Source organism: Trichomycterus rosablanca, chromosome 6 (genome assembly GCF_030014385.1).
Source record: "Trichomycterus rosablanca isolate fTriRos1 chromosome 6, fTriRos1.hap1, whole genome shotgun sequence".
Lineage (NCBI taxonomy): Eukaryota > Metazoa > Chordata > Actinopteri > Siluriformes > Trichomycteridae > Trichomycterus > Trichomycterus rosablanca.
The window spans coordinates 23,686,176-23,708,419 of NC_085993.1; the positions used below are offsets into that span (position 1 = coordinate 23,686,176).

At 41.5% G+C, this 22,244-nt stretch overlaps 1 protein-coding gene across 1 annotated transcript; it reads right to left on the minus strand.

The window, feature by feature from the left end:
- Positions 1-14,008: 14,008 nt before the first annotated feature.
- Positions 14,009-22,244, minus strand: zc3h10 (zinc finger CCCH-type containing 10). The gene is made up of 3 exons (XM_062996735.1): positions 22,130-22,244; positions 19,079-20,344; positions 14,009-15,143 (listed from the first exon to the last, which is right to left on the minus strand). Exons 2-3 carry the CDS (start codon positions 20,204-20,206, stop codon positions 14,622-14,624), a joined length of 1,650 nt encoding a protein of 549 aa, XP_062852805.1. The 5' UTR covers positions 20,207-20,344; positions 22,130-22,244; the 3' UTR covers positions 14,009-14,621.

The following is a 22,244-nucleotide window of genomic DNA, read 5'->3' on the forward strand; positions in this document are numbered from 1 at the left end:
AACTCACCCGCTTAGTAGCCTGTTAATAAAAGTGCTCTGGCTAGGTAGTAGTATGCTCTGGCCCCTTACCAATTTGGCGCAGTGGCGAAACCCACACCAGGTTATTGTCACTTAACTGCTGGATGTCTTAATGATTCTCAGAAAACAACATTGCTTTTATAGATAACTGGTCCACCTTTGACGTAAGACCTGGTCTATTGAAACAAAACAGTATCCAGCCCTTGCGGGAGGGTGCTGCTCTCATTTCTTGCAGCATAGGTGACAGGCTTTATGGTGTCAGTGTAGAGGCAGATAGTAGTAATTGACTGTCCAGAGCCAAGAATTTGCCGTTAGCTCAGTTTAAGAGATTGGATTAAAGGAATTTAGTTGGATATACTTGTTGGATAAGTCACTATTATCATCCCTGCTGCTCAAAGTGAATTGTGCCAGGTGACACACTCTGATTTTGAAGTCGTATTTATAAATGTATTATGCTCAGAAACTACTAAAGCATGGTGTTCCACAGGGGTCAGTATTGGGACCTCTATTATTTACATTCTATATGCTATTATTAGAAAGAAAATTCATAAACAAGGTATCAAATTTCATTGTTCTACAGACGACACACAGCTGTATACACCGATCAGCCATAACATTAAAACCACCTCCTTGTTTCTACACTCACTGTCCATTTTATCAGCACCACTTACCATATAGAAGCACTTTGTAGTTCTACAATTACTGACTGTAGTCCATCTGTTTCTCTACATACTTTCTTTTAGCCTGCTTTCACCCTGTTCTTTAATGGTCAGGACCCCCACAGGACCACCACAGGAGTTATTAACAGGGGTTATTAAAGGTATTATTTATGTGGTGGATTGTTCTCAGCACTGCAGTGACAATGACATGGTGCTGGTATGAGTGGATCAGACACAGCAGCGCTGCTGGAGTTTTTAAATACAGTGTCCACTCACTGTCCACTCTATTAGACACTCCTACCTAGTTGGTCCACCTTGTAGATGTAAAGTCAAAGATAATCGCTTATCTATTGCCGCTGTTTGAGTTGGTCATCTTCTAGACCTTCATCAGTGGTCACAGGATGCTGCACATGGGGTGCTGTTGGCTGTATATATTTTTGGTTGGTGGACTATTTTCAGTCCAGCAGTGACAGTGAGGTGTTTAAAGCTTTGCTGTGTCTTATCCACTCATACCAGCACAACACACACTAACACCCCACCACCATGTCAGTGTCACTTCAGTGCTGAGAATGATCCAACACCCAAATAATATCTACTCTATAGTGGTCCTGGGAGAGTCCTGATCATTGAAGAACAGTATGAAAGGGGGCTAACAAAGCATGCAGAGAAACAGATGGACTACAGTCAGTAATTGTAGAACTACAAAGTGCTTCTACAGTGGGGCCAAAAAGTATTTAGTCAGCCACTGATTGTGCAAGTTCTCCTACTTAGAAAGATGAGAGAGGTCTGTAATTTTCATCATAGGTACACTTCAACTATGAGAGACAAAATGAGAAAAAAAAATCCAGGAAATCACATTGTAGGATTTTTAAAGAATTTATTTGTAAATTATGGTGGAAAATAAGTATTTGGTCACCCACAAACAAGCAAGATTTCTGGCTCTCACAGACCTGTAACTTCTTCTTGAAGAAGCTCTTCTGTCCTCCACTCGTTACCTGTATTAATGGCACCTGTTTGACCTCGTTATCTGTATAAAAGACACCTGTCCACAGCCTCAAACAGTCAGACTCCAAACTCAACCATGGCCAAGACCAAAGAGCTGTCGAAGGACACCAGGAAGAAAATTGTAGACCTGCACCAGGCTGGGAAGAGTGAATCTACAATAAGCAAGCAGGTTGGTGTGAATAAATAAACTGTGAGAGCAATTGTAAGAAAATGGAAGACATACAAGATAATCTCCCTCGATCTGGGGCCCCACGCAAGATCTCATCCCGTGGGGTAAAAATGATCATGAGATCGGTGAGCAAAAATCCCAGAACTACACGGAGGGACCTGATGAATGACCTGCAGAGAGCTGGGACCAAAGTAACAAAGGCTACCATCAGTAACACACTACGCCGAGAGGGACTCAAATCCTGCAGTGCCAGGCGTGTCCCCCTGCTTAAGCCAGTACATGTCCAGGCCCGTCTGAAGTTTGCCAGAGAGCATATGGATGATCCAGAAGAGGATTGGGAGAATATCATGTGGTCAGATGAAACCAAAATGGAACTTTTTGGTAAAAACTCAACTCGTCGTGTTAGGAGAAAAAAGAATGCTGAGTTGCATCCCAAGAACACCATACCTACTGTGAAGCATGGAGGTGGAAACATCATGCTTTGGGGCTGTTTTTCTGCAAAGGGGACAGGACGACTGATCCGTGTTAAGGGAAGAATAAACGGGGCCATGTATCATGAGATTTTAAGCCAAAACCTCCTTCCATCAGTGAGAGCATTGAAGATGGAACTTGGCTGGGTCTTCCAGCATGACAATGATCCCAAACACACCGCTCAGGCAACGAAGGAGTGGCTCCGTAAAAAGCATTTCAAGGTCCTGGAGTGGCCTAGCCAGTCTCCAGACCTCAACCCCATAGAAAATTTGTGGAGGGAGTTGAAAGTCCGTGTTGCCCAGCGACAGCCCCAAAACATCACTGCTCTAGAGGAGATCTGCATGGAGCAATGGGCCAAAATACCAGCTACAGTGTGTGCAAACCTGGTGAAGACTTACAGGAAACGTTTCACCTCTGTCATTGCCAACAAAGGTTATGTTACAAAGTATTGAGTTGAACTTTTGTTATTGACCAAATACTTATTTCCCACCATAATTTACAAATAAATTCTTTAAAAATCCTACAATGTGATTTCCTGGATTTTTTTTTCTCGTTTTGTCTCTCATAGTTGAAGTGTACCTATGATGAAAATTACAGACCTCTGTCATCTTTCTAAGTAGGAGAACTTGCACAATCAGTGGCTGACTAAATACTTTTTGGCCCCACTGTATATGGTAAGTGGAGCTGATAAAATGTCTAATGAGTGTAGAAACAAGGAGGTGGTCATAATGTTATGCCTGATCTACTTTCTGTTAATGATGCTAAAAAACTGATTCATGCGTTTATAACTTCTTGGTTAGATTATTGTAATGCTCTTCTCACTGGATGCTCTGATAGAGCCATAAACAAACTCCAGTTGGTTCAAAATGCAGGCGATCAAGTTCTAACCAGAACTAGAAAATTTGATCATATTACTCCTGTTTTATCATCTCTACACTGACTGCCAATTAAATTCTGCATTAATTACTAAATACTTTTACTAACCTATAGAACACTGCATGGTCTGGCTCCACCGTATCTAAGTGAACCTATTAAGCACTACAACCCAGCACATTTACTCCATTCAGTTCTAGTCATAGCAATTTGTGGTTATCAGGGATGTTGAGTTGCTGCTGTTCTGCCTCTCTTGTCCATTCACTTGTTTGTTGACTGTGAGTGCTGACGTCCTATGAAAGCCCTCATGACCTGCTAGCCCTTTTAATTATGCTGTAATAATTACGGCGCTGGAGTCTCTGCAAAACTGCCATTGATGATTTCATATCCCATTTTAACTTCCTTTTTTTGTTGTTTACCCCAAGGTGGTTCTGACGGAACCCTGTTTACCCACCTGAGGTTGACTCCTGCAAGTTGAGACTGCCGTGCCAACATTGCTGCTCCTGCTAGACATGATGAGAACCTGGCATGTTTGCACCAAAAATGTCCAGAACTCACAATTGACTTTATCACAGACTAAATTGAATAATAAAGGACTCCAGTTGCTTGAATCTTTTGACTATTAAATTAATTTTGTATCTGTATGGTTTGTGTACATCCTGTTCATTCAAATTATTTTCCAGTTCACCCAAGGAGGATTGTCACTGTCGCCCTTGGCTTGCTTAACAAGGCTATACAAATTGACTTGACACACACACACACACACACAGTCACAGCTAAGGCAATTTTGTATCTCCACTTAACCTGACTGCATGTCTTTGGACTGTGGGTGGAAACCAGAGTACACAGAGGAAACCCACGTAGACATGGGGAGCACAAAGAAACACTGCTCCACCTGGCAATCAAACCCAGGACCTTCTTGCTGTGAGGCGACAAAGGTACCCACTGAGCCACGATGCTAAGTAAAAGGTTCGAGTCTTTATTCACTAGGCAAAATACTCTGTAGTGAATTGGAAAGACTGAATATCAGCATTTCTTGGTTGTCTGTGACTAAGTGGTCAGGCACTGAGCACTTCAAGACATTGGATGCAGTGTTGTTCTCAAATGATGGAGTCTGGGTTCACAGAAGCATTGCTACATGCCTAACATCCTACAACATAGTGAGTAGCAGAGTCATATCAGCCATTATCCAGTGTTATGCACCAACTAGTGAAAAACCAGATGATGAAATTAAATTGAACATGTAATTGCAGTAAATCTCAAGCAAAACCTACTTGTGATCAGCACTGATTTCAATGCAAGACGAGAAGATGCAGAAGAAAGTGAAGATCTTGGAAAATATGGCCATGGTGCGAGAAACAATAGGGGTCACACAGGAGGATTTCTGTGCTAAACATACACTGATCAGCCATAACATTAAAACCACCTCTGTGTCTACACTTACTGTCCATTTTATCAGCTCCACTTATCATATAGAAGCACTGTGTAGTTCTACAATTACTGACTGTAGTCTATCTATTTCTCTACATACCTTTTTAGCCTGCTTTCACCCTGTACCTCAATGGTTAGGACCCCCATAGGACCACTAAAGAGCAGGTATTATTTAGGTGGTGGATCATTCTCAGCACTGCAGTGACACTGACATGGTGGTGGTGTGTTAGTGTGTGTTGTGCTGGTATGAGTGGATCAGACACAGCAGCGCTGCTGGAATTTTTAAATACCATGTCCACTCACTGTCCACTCTATCAGACACTCCTACCTAGTTGGTCCCCTTTGTGGATGTAAAGTCAGAGACGATCGCTCATCTATTGCTGCTGTTTTAGTTGATTATCTTCTAGACCAGGGGTATTCAACTAAAATGTAAAGAGGTCCAGTTAGAGAAAATTTCTTGAAGCAAAGGTCCGGAATGTTTAACTATATATATATATATACAGTGTATCACAAAAGTGAGTACACCCCTCACATTTCTGCAGATATTTAAGTATATCTTTTCATGGGACAACACTGACAAAATGACACTTTGACACAATGAAAAGTAGTCTGTGTGCAGCTTATATAACAGTGTAAATTTATTCATCCCTTAAAATAACTCAATATACAGCCATTAATGTCTAAACCACCGGCAACAAAAGTGAGTACACCCCTTAGTGAAAGTTCCTGAAGTGTCAATATTTTGTGTGGCCACCATTATTTCCCAGAACTGCCTTAACTCTCCTGGGCATGGAGTTTACCAGAGCTTCACAGGTTGCCACTGGAATGCTTTTCCACTCCTCCATGACGACATCACGGAGCTGGCGGATATTCGAGACTTTGCGCTCCTCCACCTTCCGCTTGAGGATGCCCCAAAGATGTTCTATTGGGTTTAGGTCTGGAGACATGCTTGGCCAGTCCATCACCTTTACCCTCAGCCTCTTCAATAAAGCAGTGGTCGTCTTAGAGGTGTGTTTGGGGTCATTATCATGCTGGAACACTGCCCTGCGACCCAGTTTCCGGAGGGAGGGGATCATGCTCTGCTTCAGTATTTCACAGTACATATTGGAGTTCATGTGTCCCTCAATGAAATGTAACTCCCCAACACCTGCTGCACTCATGCAGCCACAGACCATGGCATTCCCACCACCATGCTTGACTGTAGGCATGACACACTTATCTTTGTACTCCTCACCTGATTGCCGCCACACATGCTTGAGACCATCTGAACCAAACAAATTAATCTTGGTCTCATCAGACCATAGGACATGGTTCCAGTAATCCATGTCCTTTGTTGACATGTCTTCAGCAAACTGTTTGCGGGCTTTCTTGTGTAGAGACTTCAGAAGAGGCTTCCTTCTGGGGTGACAGCCATGCAGACCAATTTGATGTAGTGTGCGGAGTATGGTCTGAGCACTGACAGGCTGACCCCCCACCTTTTCAATCTCTGCAGCAATGCTGACAGCACTCCTGCGCCTATCTTTCAAAGACAGCAGTTGGATGTGACACTGAGCACGTGCACTCAGCTTCTTTGGACGACCAACGCGAGGTCTGTTCTGAGTGGACCCTGCTCTTTTAAAACGCTGGATGATCTTGGCCACTGTGCTGCAGCTCAGTTTCAGGGTGTTGGCAATCTTCTTGTAGCCTTGGCCATCTTCATGTAGCGCAACAATTCGTCTTTTAAGATCCTCAGAGAGTTCTTTGCCATGAGGTGCCATGTTGAAACTTTCAGTGACCAGTATGAGAGAGTGTGAGAGCTGTACTACTAAATTGAACACACCTGCTCCCTATGCACACCTGAGACCTAGTAACACTAACAAATCACATGACATTTTGGAGGGAAAATGACAAGCAGTGCTCAATTTGGACATTTAGGGGTGTAGTCTCTTAGGGGTGTACTCACTTTTGTTGCCGGTGGTTTAGACATTAATGGCTGTATATTGAGTGATTTTGAGGGAAGAATAAATTTACACTGTTATATAAGCTGCACACAGACTACTTTTCATTGTGTCAAAGTGTCATTTTGTCAGTGTTGTCCCATGAAAAGATATACTTAAATATCTGAAGAAATGTGAGGGGTGTACTCACTTTTGTGATACACTGTATATATATATATATATATATATATATATATATATATATATATATATATATACAGTATATATATATATATATATATATATATATATATATATATATATATATATATATATAACATATATATTGATAAATATTATATATAAATAGCCTAGTAGTTGTATCAACATCTGCATGTAATCAATAACTGACTGTCAAATCAGATGTCTGTTTGTTTATTAGGATTTTAACGTCATGTTTTACACTTTGGTTACATCATGACAGGAACAGTATTTACTCATTACACAAGGTTCATCAGGTCACAAGTTTATATCGAATACAGTCATGGACAATTTAGTGTCTCCAATTCACCTCACTTGCACGTCTTTGTACTGTGGGAGGAAACCGGAGCACCTGGAGTAAACCCACGCGAACACGGGGAGAACATGCAAACTCCACACAGAGAGGACCCGGGCCGCCCCACCTTATCAAACCTTTCTCTTATCAAATTAAGAGAAAATAAAAATAAATTGTGCTCCAGTGGGAAGTAAGAACAGAAATGAGTCTCTCCATCACGGATTAAATGCTGTATTTTTGCTGTACACGTTTCTTTTTTGGAGAGCGCTATTTGTCTCCTGTCTCACTCGTCTTTTTCTCAACTTTCTCCTGCACAGTCGTCTGTATCTCTCCCTTCGTTTTTTCTACGTTCGCTATCTTTCTTTTTCTTTCCACCGTCTTTCCACATGTAACTCGCCTCTAACTCTCTCATCTGTCTGCACTGTAGAGTCGCAGTGTTTACCGGCTGGAATGCACAGACTTGATTGGCTGAGTGGTGTCACGTGATTGGTCTGTGCGTTTCCTCATCCGCTAAACCGCTACCGTAAAGACTACAAAAGCTGCGCCGGTTAAAATAGAAGCGCTCCGTCAGGTTTCAAATAATAACTTTCTGTTTTGGCTGTAGGTCCGGGTCCGTATGGGACAGCTTCTGGGTCCGGATCCGGACCGCGGTACGCCTGTTAGTGACCTCTGTTCTAGACCATCAGTGGTCACAGGACGCTGCCCACAGGGTGCTGTTGGCTGGATATTTTTGGTTGGTGGACTATTCTCAGTCCAGCAGTGACAGTGAGGTGTTTAAAAACTTCATCAGCACTGCTGTGTCTTATCCATTCATACCAGCACAACACACACTAACACACCACCACCATGTCAGTGTCACTGCAGTGCTGAGAATGACCTACCACCCAAATAATACCTGCTCTGTAGTGGTCCTGTGGGGGTCCTGACCATTGAAGAACAGCATGAAAGAGGGCTAACAAAGCATGTAGAGAAACAGATGGACTACAGTTAGTAATTTTTAGAACTACAAAGTGCTTCTATATGGTAAGTGGAGCTGATAAACTGGACAGTGAGTGTAGAAACAAGAAGGTGGTTTTAATGTTATGGCTGATCAGTGTATATCACCAACACACTTTAGCCTACACAACAGGCACAGATACAACTGAAAGAATCTAAATCAAGAGACCAGAACTCAGATTGACTACATCCTGATCAGTCAGCAGTGAATGCATGCACATGCCTCAGTGCAGATTATGACTGATCACAATCTTGTGATGTTGATGATGAAACTCAGATTCAAAAGGAAGCAAATCAGGAAGTCACTGCTGTTGGACTTTGGAAAAACTTAGACATCACCAGTTCAAACAGCAATACCAAGTGGAAGTGACCAACAGACCAACAGTAAAGACCTAAAATACTTAAGGAACCACACACAGCAGACAGACAGTGAAAAAACTTGTCCAACCAAAGAAAATATGTAAAAAAATGGAAAGATGGCACCCAGGTGGCACAGAGGGATATTCCGCTAGCACACCAGCACCGAGATTCTGAGCTCCTCTGTTTAAAACTCAGCGTTGCCACAGGTCGACTGGGTGCCACAGTGGCTATAATTGGCAGTGCCTGCAGCAGACATGGTTCTGCTAGGGCGGGATGACCGGACTATGTGGGTGGGGTCTTCAAACGCTGTGTAAGGACCCTGACTGGCAGACAGAGAGGCGCCTGTGCAGAGTGCATAGGTGATAAAGGGTTTACGCGGAGGAGGCGTGAGCAGCAATATACCCACCTCGACTGCAATCAGGGATCCCCCAGCAGCGGAAGACAAATTGACTACACTAAATTGGGAGAAAATTTAAGAAAACACATAAATAAAAATAGAAAAAAAAGATGGAAATACTACTGTAAAGATCTGTATGATTTTGAAGAGCTGAACACACAGTTCAAGAAAAATGACAGCCACAACTGAATGAAGAAATCAATTGTGACATGCTAGAACTGAATAAGCAAAAGGCACCTGGTCCAGATGACATAACAGTTGAACTGCTTAGGTTTGATGGTCTGCAGGAAAGTGTGGGAGGCTGGGATCAGATCACAAACCTCATCATGAAGAAAGCAAGAGAAAGGAACCAGGCACTAGATTTATGTTTCATTGATTTAACAAAGGCAGTTGACATGGTACAGTGTGACCAAATATGGATAACAATGCTTGAGATGGGTTTACCCTCACACCTGGTCCAACTACTGAGAAATCTGTATAGCGAACAACATCCTGCTGTTAGGACAGTTAATCACACATCAGCATGGTTCAGGGTAAAAACGCGAGTCAGACAAAGATGTAACATCTCAGCATGACTGTTTAACATCCATGGAGAACAAGTTATAAGAAAGGCACTACAAGGATCATCCAAACATCCATTTCAGCTTGTTTTTGGGGAAAACAGACATTGGATTCTACATGCCAAAGGTAAAAAAGACCATCCAGACTGTTACCAACAAAAATGCAAAAACCAGCATCTTTAATGGCATGGGCAACCTGTATATATGTGAAGGTACTATTGATCATGTGGCCAAAGCTCTGCAACAGATTGACGTCCTGTCCAAAGTGTGTTGCTCTGTAACCAACAGTGGTAAAACAAAAAACAGATACATACATATCCAGCTATATGGGCATTCTGGTGGCAACACATTCTAAAAAAGACAAGAAAATGTTATGAGTGTGTGTTATCACCTTTACTTTTAACATTGTTCTGCAATCCTATGGGAACTAAGGACACTAACTGCTATAATAGTGCAAGTGGAAATGTGTTGCAAGCAATCCCAATTTTTTAAAGCCACCCATAGGTTTTTAAAATAAAATTGTGTTTGCCGTCCCAAGAGGCAACAGAAAAAGCAACAGACGAGGCAACAGACTGCTTTGATCTGAATGTACATTCATTTACATTTTTTACTTGCAGGGATACACCTTAGACCAGTTTATCTCTCTTCCTCAGAGAGAGAATACCAACAGACTGCTTTTACCTAATTCACAGTAGTTTTTTTACTTGTAATTATAAACCCCATTTCTGACATGTTATAAAATATAGTAAAATAAGAATCAATGATTTGTTAATTCTTTATGTATTATTTAACTAACAAGTACAAAGATTTCCAATGTTTTCACTGACCAGCTTAATTGTATTTTGTACATCTAAACGAATTTAGAATTTGATGGCTGCAACACACTCGAATAATTGTGACAGAGGCATGTTTACTGCTGTGTTTACTGCGCTTCAATTAATTACTCAATTAATTAATTGATGTAAGACTTCAGCTGGTTAACATTAATTGCCATTTACTGTTCATTTATTAGGATTTTAACGTCATGTTTTATACACTTTGGTTACATTCATGACAGAAACGTTAGTTACTGGTTACACAAGATTCATCAGTTCAAGTCTTTAATGTCAAACACAGTCATGGACAATTTAGTATCTCCAGTTCACCTCATTTGCATGTCTCATTTGCATGTCTCTGAGCTCCCGGAGGTAACCCACGCAGACACAGAGAGAACATGCAAACTCCACACAGAAAGGACCTGGACCACCCCAACTGGGGATCGAACCCAGGACCCTCTTGCTGTGAGGCGACAGTGCTACCCACTGAGCTACCATTTACTAATTCTTCTCTCATGGTGCTCAATACATTTCAACAGGAGACAGATCACACACACACACACTGTCTATGAAGCCTGCTTTCAGGTCATCTGAGATGAGCTTGGGCTCAGATAACTCGATGCATTTCTGCATAGAATTGATGTACAGATTTCTCTTCACATAATAGTTTCAGGTTGCATTCCTTGATGTAGAGGACTGTTTTAAGTAACGTGTGACTATACTTATTATTGCAGCATGGTGGTTTCTCAAAATGTGTTTATATTTTTTAATGATAAATGGTCAGCCAAGCAGTGAGATATTCCACTAGCACACCAGCACCAAGATTCTGAACCCCTCGGGTTGGAAACTCGGCGTTGCCACCGGCCGGCTGGGCACCATCTAGCAGGCATAATTGGCAGTGCCTGCAGCAGACACGTTTCAGCTAGGGCGGGATGACAGGACTATGTGCGTGGGGTCTTTAAATGCTGTGTAAGGACCCTGACTGGCAGATAGAGAGGCACTTGTGCAAAATGCACGGGTGAAAAAGGGTTCCGCTAAGGGCTGCACGTGGGTCGGAGGAGGCGTGAGCAGCAATAAAACCACCTTGACTACAATCAGCGATCCTCCAGCAGCAAAAGACAAATTGACTAGGCTAAATTGGGAGAAAATGGGAGAAAATGCATAAATAAAATAGAAAAATATTAAACATTATAACTTTGCATGTTTTGTCAGTTAAATGAAGATTCAAGAGAATTAAACAAAAACAGATTTTTGTTTTAATTTTCTAAAATTCCACAACTTTTCTGAAAATGGGGTTTATATTACTGCATAGTTAACAAAACAGGAACTAAATACACCTGATTCTGCAGTGGCCGCTTCCGAACAGGGTCACAGGGCAAGAACACACCCTGTACAGGAAGCCAAACTATCGTTGGAAATCACACACCCACTCACATTTACTAAGGGAAAATTTAGAGTCATCAATCCACTTTCTGGCAAGTATTAGAAAGTTAAAAGGAAACTAGAGATCCATGAGAAATTACATGTGAACACTAGGTGAACATGCCAAACTTATATTTGACAGTGATTGGTGCTAAGGTTTAAACCCAGGTCCCTAAAACCTTAGAGCTGTGTGGCAACCCTATTTACCGAGGTTGTATACATAACATGCAGATAGTTACTGTTTCAACCAAAGCACTAATCAGGTGGGAAATCTTTGTGACTGAAGCTCCTGCTGTCTGTGTCCCAATAATGAACCTTTGAAATCAGTTGGATTCCTTATGCTGACATAATCTTAGGAATTTTTTTGCATTTTTCCCAATTTTCCTCCCACTCTAGTCATATCCAATTACCTGATTGCATTACGCTTCCTCTCTACTAATGCTGACCTCCACTCCTGACCGAGGACAGTAGTGACTAACACACGACCCCTCCAACACGTGCGCAGTAGCCGACTGCATCTTTTCACCTTCATATACGGTTCAGCTTTGTGTACGGAGAGAAACACCCTGAACAACGTATTATCTCTTGACTCTGTGCAGGCACCATCAATCAGCCAGCAGAGGTCATAATTGCATCAGTGTGCCCAGGTGACACAGCGGGATATTCCGCTGACGCACCAGCACCGAGTTTCTGAACTCCCGGGTTCTAGGCTTGGTGTTGCCACCAGTCGGCTGGGCGGCATCTGGCGGGCATAATTGGCAGTGCCTGCAGCAGATACTAATTGGCCACCGTATCTGCAGGGTGGGGACCGGACTATATGTGGGTGGGTGGTCTTCATACGCTGTGTAAGGACCCTGATTGGCAGAGAAGACGCCCGTGCAGGAAGCACGGACAAGAAGAAGAGGACTGTACACATGTAAAGAAGGCGTGGGCAGAGGCGTGCTCTCCTTGGATGCAAATCTGGTGTCTGTCAGCAGCGGAAGACAAATTGGATGTGCTAAATCTGGAGAAAAATGCATTAAAAAAAAAATTGCATCAGTTATGAGGTCCCGTCCGGCTCCTACCCTGTATGGATTCAGCTCTGCCATCCTGTGTAGGCACCCAGCTTTGAACCGACAAGTTCAAAATGTCAGCTTTGGTGTGCTAGCATGTTTTACCGCTGTGCCACCTAGGTGCCAATTTCAGGAATATTTACCTGTTTAGTAGTTTTATGCCACCAAGCATGACAGGATTTTAATTGCTTACTTGTGCTTTTAGTCATGTTTATTGCCTTTAATTTTATGTAATTTCATTTGCCCCCCTCTGTTCCCCTCTATGTCATGTAGCTGACAAGAATATCTTATTAATTGTCTAAATAAATTAAGGTTAACTAATAATAATAATAATAAAAGTAAGGCTGCACGATACATCAGTTCAGCATCGTCATCGCGATGTGTGCATGCGCAATAGTCACATCGCAGGACGTGCATTGTCACTTCATGCAAATTAAATCAAATAAGTCATGCTACAACTTTTTTGCTGCTTGACACAAAACGAAAATTCACACCATTCTCATTTTCCATGACATATCTACAAGTGTGTTCGAAAACCAAGGGAGCTGCCTCGCTGTCTTACTGCCTACATATGCAACTGCCTCAGTAGAGAGGATTCTAATAAGTCATTGACTTATAAGGCAGATTATTTGAACGCGCTACTTAGCGATTCCATAGGGTTTCGCGTTTAGCATCTTGCCATTAAAACCAATGGAATGAGGTGGGACAGCGCTAACATGTCAATATAACATCTCGATTCGTGTACAGAAAACGGTTACATTTGCTGACAAGCCCAAACTTGCAAATAAAAACACTTGTTAAAAATCAATAATTATTTATTTACGTTTGAAAATAACTTTGTCCGCACCGTCAGCCATGTTTATTTTTCTGTGAGAGAAGAGATACCGCAATGAATTCTGGGATTGCCTTCATCACTAAGGATGCTTCCGACCCTCACTCGTTCTTAAGTCAAAATAACATTGAAATATTAAGATGCCTCAGTAGTGAGCTTAGTAAGGCATCTCGGATTTCGAACAGGTGTATAACTGCTCTTGTTTGTATAGTTTTTAAAAAAAAATAATGTTTACTACTTGAAGAGGTTTTGATTGTGAAATAAAATATTAAATGACCCATTTTGTCAATCCTGTTAATTCCCTCATGTGATATTGAAGCTTTCTTAGTTTAATGCTCAGTTTCAACCGAGTACAAAGATGTAGCTTGTCATAATCTTTTGTATCCCTTGTAGGCACCACACCCTTTTTTACAGATGAGCCCCTTATTTAGAGTAAGATACATGCATTATTAATATTATTAATAATTTTTTTAATATCGCATATATATCGCAGGAAAAAAAAATCGCAATGTCAGTTTTTTCCAATATCGTGCAGCCCTAAATAAAAGACTCCTGACCAGCTGACAGCACCGCTGATATTTGAAACCTGGATCTCAGAAATACTGGACTAGCATGTCATAACAAACATTGATATGGAAAAAAAAAACACATCAATATAATGGACAGTCAAATAAAGCAACATAAAAGTATGATCTACATACTTTACAGTTTTATTGCTATTTACAGTTTTTTGTGTGAGAAAACAACAAATATTACTTTATACAAAGAAATCAACATTAAAAACTAATTAAAGAGAGAGACAAACTCTATTCACTAAAAATAAGGCTCTAGCACACTTCATGTACTCATAGTCAGTCACACAACTGTCCAAGTCTAAAGTATAAGGTGCTAGCTGAGTTTCACTATGAGTTTATACTGGTAAGAGGATGTTCTTAGGGTTTCCCCTCAGCTTAATGAGCTGGTTTTGGGACGCATTTCTAAAACACCCACAGATGAATGATCATTACTGTACTTTCTTGTAACAGTAGCCATCCTGAATGCCAAATGTGCTGTTAATCAGTGATTATCCATTTTGTGTTAAATTCTTCACTAATGTGGCATGGTAGTAATCCTCATGCTCTGACTGGCAATAGGGTATGACACCATGGGTGTGGTGGCATGGCTCATAGTAATGCCCGGTAGAGGCTGCGCGATTGACACAGCAACTGGTGCCACAGAGACTGCCACTGGTGCCATGGAGACGGGTGTTGCCATGCCCTGGGCGATGGTCTGTGCGAGTGCAGCTGACAGCGGAGTGATCTCAGGGTTCAGGTGAGGTGGAGGGGGTACGGCAGGCGGAGGTGCAGCATTGGTTGGCAGTGCTCCAGTGGGAGCCCCAGCCGGTGCCACCAGTTCCTGCTGGGTCACGGCTCGAGGCTGGAGGCCGGCACTGCTCAGTGTAGTGCGGGTCTGGGCGATGCTGTGGTTGTAGGAGCTTATGGATCCAACCGGCAGAGGTAGGCTCTGCTCCGAAAGAGCCGGCGTTGAGGAGAGGGTCATGACCTTAGTCTGGCTGCGGAATTGAGCATTTTGCTCCAGCAGGACTTCGTTGGTGGCCATCAGGTTGGAGACCTGAAGTAAAGTAAAGAAATAAATTGAAGTAAGCAAAGTATACTTTAGAAGAGATGAATACATTTTTACTGATATTGCTTATAAAGATTGTAAGGTCAGTTATGTAAATGGAATGCACTTGTTCTGATGTGCATATTTTGTCCATTTGTCTTTACGCTCCTGCTTACCTCAGGTTGTTCTCTTCAAAGATAAAACCCCTTTAGTGTCATTTACATGTGAAATGGAAACACAACAAATAAAACAGCTAAGTGTCTAGAACCTTCCAACAATATGTTTTGTATCATTAACATATACTATATGATCAAGTATGTGGCCACCTGACCACAAGTGTGTTAATCATAAATAGCAATTATCTGCTGTAATAAACATGTAATGTCATTTACCAAAATAAATTATTAGGTAGTACTGTATTATATGTCTGTTGTCTCCCAATGTAGTCATTTCCAATTAACGATTTTGGATCTGCTGTCGCTTGCGCAAAATGGACTGCTACGTGCATTCTTTGTTTATAATGTGCATTCTAAATACTTTGCTGTGCTAAGGGTTTTTATGTTCATGTAACTTTTCTACTTAACTTTCACAGTAGACATGGACCATTTGTAATATAAACATAAACTCAAGAATGGTTGATATGAAAAGCACTGATGCATTTAAGATTCAAAAATGTCGCCCAGGTGGTGCAGCGGGATATTCCGCTAACACACCAGCCCCGAGATTCTAAACACCTCGGGCGCCATCTAGCGGGCACAGTTGGCAGTGCCAGCAGCAGACAATACTTGGCCACCATGTGGGTGGGATGACCGGACTAAGTGGGTGGGGTCTTCAAATACTGTGTAAGGACCCTGGTTGCCAGATAAAGGCACCTGTGCAGAAAGCATGACACTAGCATGGAAAGCATGACAGTCAGCTATGGATTTAAAGAATTTGCTAACATTTGCTTTCACAGAAGTATAGAAAAACCAAGATAGCTTGTCAGGAAAACAGAACAACCAGTGAAAACCAGCTAAACGCAACACCCACTAGTAAAAGCAAAGAAGTTCTGGCCTATGTGATACGAAATCTGCTGCTGGTGTCAATATAGGATAAGGCTGTAGAAAGTGATGTTCAGAAAAACCCGCACCAAATCCTATCAGATAGCTCACATTAAAAAATACACTTTTTTTGGTAACCAAAATTTTTCATAACCGAAACTACTACAGATTTGAATTGTAAAAGATGAGAAATGTGGAAGTATCAGAACTGAGAAATATACTGTAGTATTGGGTGGCTTTCACATGATAAGCATTTTGTGTTTCAAAACCACAAGGCCAGACACGTTTACCACGGTGCTTAAGCTTTTTACATGACATGCAGAAGGGATGTAACAATACACTCAACTCACGATTTGATGCAATTCACAATTTTTAACAGAATGAGCTACAGACAAATTTTAACTAAAAAAATATTCCTTAATTTGTATAAACTAGAGATGCATGAGTACCGATACTGGTATCGGTTATTTGCCCAATACCGTGCTCATTAACTTGTACTCGTACTCGCAAACAAGGCTCCGATACTAAACATCCGATACCGTGTGCCTAGTGCACGTTGCTGCGTTATGCCTAGTTCTCACCACACGATTTTTGCCTTGATTTTCACTCGGCGACTGGTCGGCGCTAGATTTGCCAGCTCGGCAGCAACTCTGCGTTCGCTCGGCGATCAAAACTCGGCTCTCGATCGCTAAGTGTGAACTATCCAATAACTCGATCCGACCGGCTCACCGAGCGCTCGAGTTTTCTAGCACGTCAGATATCTGATCTCAGATGTGCGACTGGGAATGAGTGACATGTCGAACAGCCAGTGAGAACGCAGGATACGGTGTGAGGGGAAATGCAGGAGAGGAGTGTAAACAGGTGGGACAGGGGGATAATATAGTTTATATCAGAATACAGTATTTCTGACCTGATCGTTCTCTACAAAACATAACAACAAAACACCAACATTGCAAAAATATTTATTAACCTCCAACTCACTACAGAACAATCCATGCTATTCGTGTTGCCAGATCCACTCAGATTCATTTATTTTTCCTCCTTGATTTCATCACATAAGCGCACAAACACTTTGATCACTCGCTACTTGTTGACGTGCATTTTTGGACGTGGTATCATTAAACTTCTCGTCACTTCTCACGTGTGTTTTTGTTTAAAAAAAACGGTATTCTAAATAGGTATTGGTATCGGCAAGTACAAAAATACATGTACTTGTACTCGTACTCGGTTGGGCAAAAATTGTATCGATGCATCCCTAGTATAAACTGTACAAAACAAGTGTCTTCTTATCAAAAATGAAACTCAAATTGCATTATTTTAAATAACAATTGGATTTTTTAAACAAAACACATCAAAATAACTAAATAAATGAACTATAACCTGCATGTGCAGCTTGAAATGTACATGATATTTAATATAAAAAATTACATGGTAGGTTTGTTTTTCCTGTAAAGCTCTGGCACCATCTGGCTGAAGAAAGGTAGCAAGTATGATGGAATGCGTTTTTTGGTTCCAGTGTACTGACGACAGCTGAAAGGCTTTATTTTCAACAATGGAAAATGGCATCATATCTTTTGCCATGAAAACACCAATGCACCTTGTAATCTCCTTGGCTATTGCACTGGTTGGGGCAAGTGTAACTTGTCAGCGTAGTTTCTTCTCTTGGTAATTTTCGCTTAGGTGGTGGCGGATTGAACTCACTATGGTGCTGGCTGACATTCTGTAACATGTTGGTTGTGCTATTGGTGTGAGTCGTCTGCTGCCTATTACTGTATTTGTATGCTGTTTTTGTCTTGTCTGTGATTTTTACATCATTTTCAAAATACTGTCACACTGCTGACTTACAACTGGTCAATGCATCCTCTATTTCAAAATCACTAGCCAAGTCTCTTGTTCCCTCTGAATAACCAACCAACAACTGAATGTGACATACGGCATCGAACACATAGTGACATCTGATGTCGAAGAAGTGAAATCAGAATTAGATTATGCCCTATGCCCTCATCTCAAGTCAGTTTTAATTCTTACACATTTCTACAGTGGGACCTCGATTTAATGGACCTCCATTTTAGGTTTAAACAGACAAAATCTGGAAAACCAAAAGTCCAGTCCGATTATTTACAATTTCTGCAAGATGAGTGATGGGCTTTATTTTGTCGGGAGGCTTACTTTGTTCTCGCCTTTTTCTAGTCTCTCTGTTTACATGGGTGATGGGTTTTATTTTGTCGTGAGGCTCGCTTTGTTCTCGCCTTTTTCTAGTCTCTCTGTTTACATGAGTGATGGGCTTTATTTTGTTAGGAGGCTCGCTTTGTTTGCGCCTTTTTCTCAGTGGTTCTGAGAAGTTCTATTGCTTATTTATGCACCAGCGCTGCTCTAGTAGCCACCAGCTGTACTTTAGACTCAGAAGAATAGATACTCTGAGTCCCCGCTATACAATCATGGCAAATAAATCATCTCCTCCACCACACAAGGTAAATGAAATGTCTCCCTATTACTACAGTACACCAATTTTAATATTTATTTACAGGTTTTACATTACATATTTACGTATCTATTTGTGTTGTTCATTTTACTGTTGATTATATGTGCATGTTTTGTGGACCTTAGTGCTGCGTTTTCGTATATTTTCGCACCCCCTGGAAAAAAAAAAAACATGCCGTTTTGGACAAACGCATTTTACAGACCAGTGCTGAATTTTTGCAGATTCATGATGCATCGTTACATCCCTAATACATGGCAAAACCTCTTTCTGCTGGCCATGCCACTAATCAGTAAGCTTAAAAACAATACATAATGTTAACTGACAGCCTGACTACACAGGAAACAATGGCACAGCCAGCACAAAAGCGGTTTTACCAGGTCATGTGAAAGCAGCCTTAGTGCAGCACAGTCCAACATCCTTACCTGTTTCTTGAGTTCTTCTACTCTCTTTCGCAGTAGAGCATTCTCCTCTTCCAAAAAACGGTATTCAAGTGGCCGAGTGGACAGGGCTGTCTGCATCCCCAAGTCGTAATGCCCTCCTCCGTCAGCCAGCCGCAATGATTCCAATCGTCTCCTCTTTAACTGGTAAGCAGCGTGATCTACAGGGCTCTCCAGTGGGCCAGTATCGAACAGTCCATTTTCGAACAGTGGGTCATAAACAGAACAGGGACCCCTGTCGTAGCGCCGCTGTCCAGTAACACTCATGGAGAGACAACTTCCCACAGATCCTCCTCCTGCCCCACCACACAATACCTGATCCCTGCACCCTCCTAGGTTGGGGCTGCCCATGCCCATTAGGTTACCTCCACTTCCTCCAACTAATCCGGCCATTCCACCGCAGGCAACACCTGCTCCACTTGCGTTCATAATGCCACCAACCCCACTTGAGACACTCATCATTCCCCCAGTGCTAAAGCGTGAAGCCTCATGCTCATGGTCCTTCCGCAGATGGCGAAACTTGCACTTGTTGCCCCGCTGGCATTCGCCTTTTAAAAAGTCTCTGCATATTGGCACCTCACCTCGGTTCTGTGGCAGGTCGGTAAGTGACAAACCCAGGCCTGCTGCCACCTTCCACCGCAACCACAGTGGCAGTTCACCAGTTTTCTTATAGTAGTCCTCATCCTCCTTGGAGCCATGCACAAAGCGACAGTTAGTGCGCACACATTCTTTGTTCTGGTGATCGTGACAAAAAACAAACTCGCTCTTTTGGGCACCAATGTCGGGTACCTCGTTAAAGTCTGGGTGGCGGAAGCGGCAGCGCTTGCCGCGTTTGCACACATTGCGCAGAAAATCTCGACAAACGCCGTTGGACACAGAGCTGGAGCCAAAACATCCACCACAGCTGTGACAGTTTCCCAGGGCACTGCCACATTCCATGGTCGTGGAACCAACGTTACCACCACCTGAGTTTACCCCAACTCCGCCTCGACCCTCTGTGCCACCACTTAAACCTGACCCTGTGCCCCCGTCCTCACCCACACCACTGCCAGTCCCCGCCCCACTACTACCACCGCCTCCACCTGCCAGGTAGGTGCTATCCCGGTCAGGCATTGCGCTGAGCGCTGTGGAAATAGAATTCTGTTCTCATGTGTGGGCCACAAAAAGTAGGGCCTTTATACTCTTCAAGGTCTGATGATTTCAACAAAGTTGAATATTATTCCAGTTGCAAGTCCAGATCCAGTCTGGTACCTGAAGAAAAGACAGACAAATTACATTATGCTAAGATTTTTCGTAACAAGCTATTTAGCCTTACATGCTTTTTTCATTTTACCTCAGATGTGCTCAACTGGTTTTCAGTCACATGATCCTTTTGAACTACCAGTAAAGTGTAACTGAACAGACAATACAGATAACTGCATATGAAATATATGTTCTTAAATTGACATGCAGTCTTGTTGTCAGCAAAAGCTTTGCATTAATGTCTGCATTTACATACCAAGAACATTAACACAACTGCCAATAAAGTTGGAAATAATCTGATTACTTCAGATCACTCTAAGACAGCTGATTTACCTTAAAAATCTAGTCTGTTTTAATAAAACTATAGCCAATGAAACGTTTTGTTAAGTGTGTTAACGTACACTGTATAGACCTATATAATAAGATACTAAATGTAGCTTCTGAGTCATTTGTAAATTAAAACTGTATACTCTTGCACTACATGTTAAGTTAAATTCGTACATCACCAAGTGTATATCTTTAACCCTTGTGTGTTGTTCATAGTTTTTTGTCTATTTACCTATGTTGGAACATATTTATAAATAACAGTGCCATCCGTTTGTTGTGATAAAATATAAAAAAGGAAAAATCACTATCAAAATATGGCTGGAAAAACGTGTTTACTTTGAACAAATCGAAATGAAACAACCTTAAGAAATGTAAAACATTTGTCAGTGTAAGAAACAGCAGCCTGAACAGATACAGTATCTGTATCAGTCTACACATCAGTCCCATTGAACACAGTCTATTCATGCTAGCCTATACAACACATGAGGGTCAGCTTTACTGTGTGTTGTCCGTCTCTCTGTCTTTGTCTGTCTGTCTGTCTGTCTCAGTATGTCTCTCTGTATGTCTGTCTCTCTCTGTCTCTGCCTGTCTGTTTTTTTCTGTCTGTCTGTTTCTCTCGCTGTCTGTCTCTGCCTGCCTGTCTGTTTTTATCTATCTGTCTGTGTTTCTCTCTTTGTCTCTCTGCCTGTCTCTTTGTTTCTCTGTCTGTCCATCTGTTTCTGTATGTCTGTCTTTCTCGCTCTCTGTCTCTCTGTCTGTTTCTCTCTGTCTGTCTGCCTCTCACTCTGTCTGTCTGTCTGTCTGTCTGGGGGGGGGGGGGGTGTACAGAGTGAACTCATTAAAAACTTGTTATTTTATATGTTCTTCAAAACAAAATGAGCCGAAGGCAAGGAGTCTGAGGTAAGATAATAATAAATAGTAAACAATAAATTCACATAACTGCATACATTTATGTTTATATGATATATATATATATATATATATATATATATTCAAAAATGCACGTGAGGTGGACTTAATTTTTTTTACATTATATATATATATATATATATATATATATATATATATATATATATATATATATATATATATATATATATATATATATATATTATATAAATATATTTATTTTTATTTTTTTTATTAAGTTTTTCAATATTGTAGAATGACAGGAAGCCATGTACATGGTTAGCTAATTTCCGGCAGCAAGCTAAGGCTAACTATTGACAAAACATCCCCCTGAAGCGTTACGGTCTATCAGTGTCACTTAGATGGATGTAAAAGAGATAAATGATTTATTAATGAGATCTAACATTTATTTCACTATCATGCCTACGAGGGAAACTTGGTTAGAAACAAAAGCATCTTGTACAGACATCACACTGCCAGCTGCATAGAGCTAGTGAGCTAAAAACAAAAAGAGCTATAAAGCTCACCCAGGAATCACAGCATGAACTTATAACTTACCTAACATTCACTCCGAGCAGTGCAAGACGCTCCGGAATAAACCCTTCTATAAAAAACAACTAGAGCTATATTAAACACATAATGTTATTATTGTACAGTCAGATATTTCAGCCCC

Excerpts from the sequence above, each read along its gene's own strand:
- zc3h10 (XM_062996735.1), bottom strand. The coding sequence starts at position 20,206 with ATGCCTGACCGGGATAGCACCTACCTGGCAGGTGGAGGCGGTGGTAGT. Across the intron at positions 15,144-19,078 it reads TAGAAGAACTCAAGAAACAG|GTCTCCAACCTGATGGCCAC; the intron begins GTAAGGATGTTG and ends ACTTTACTTCAG.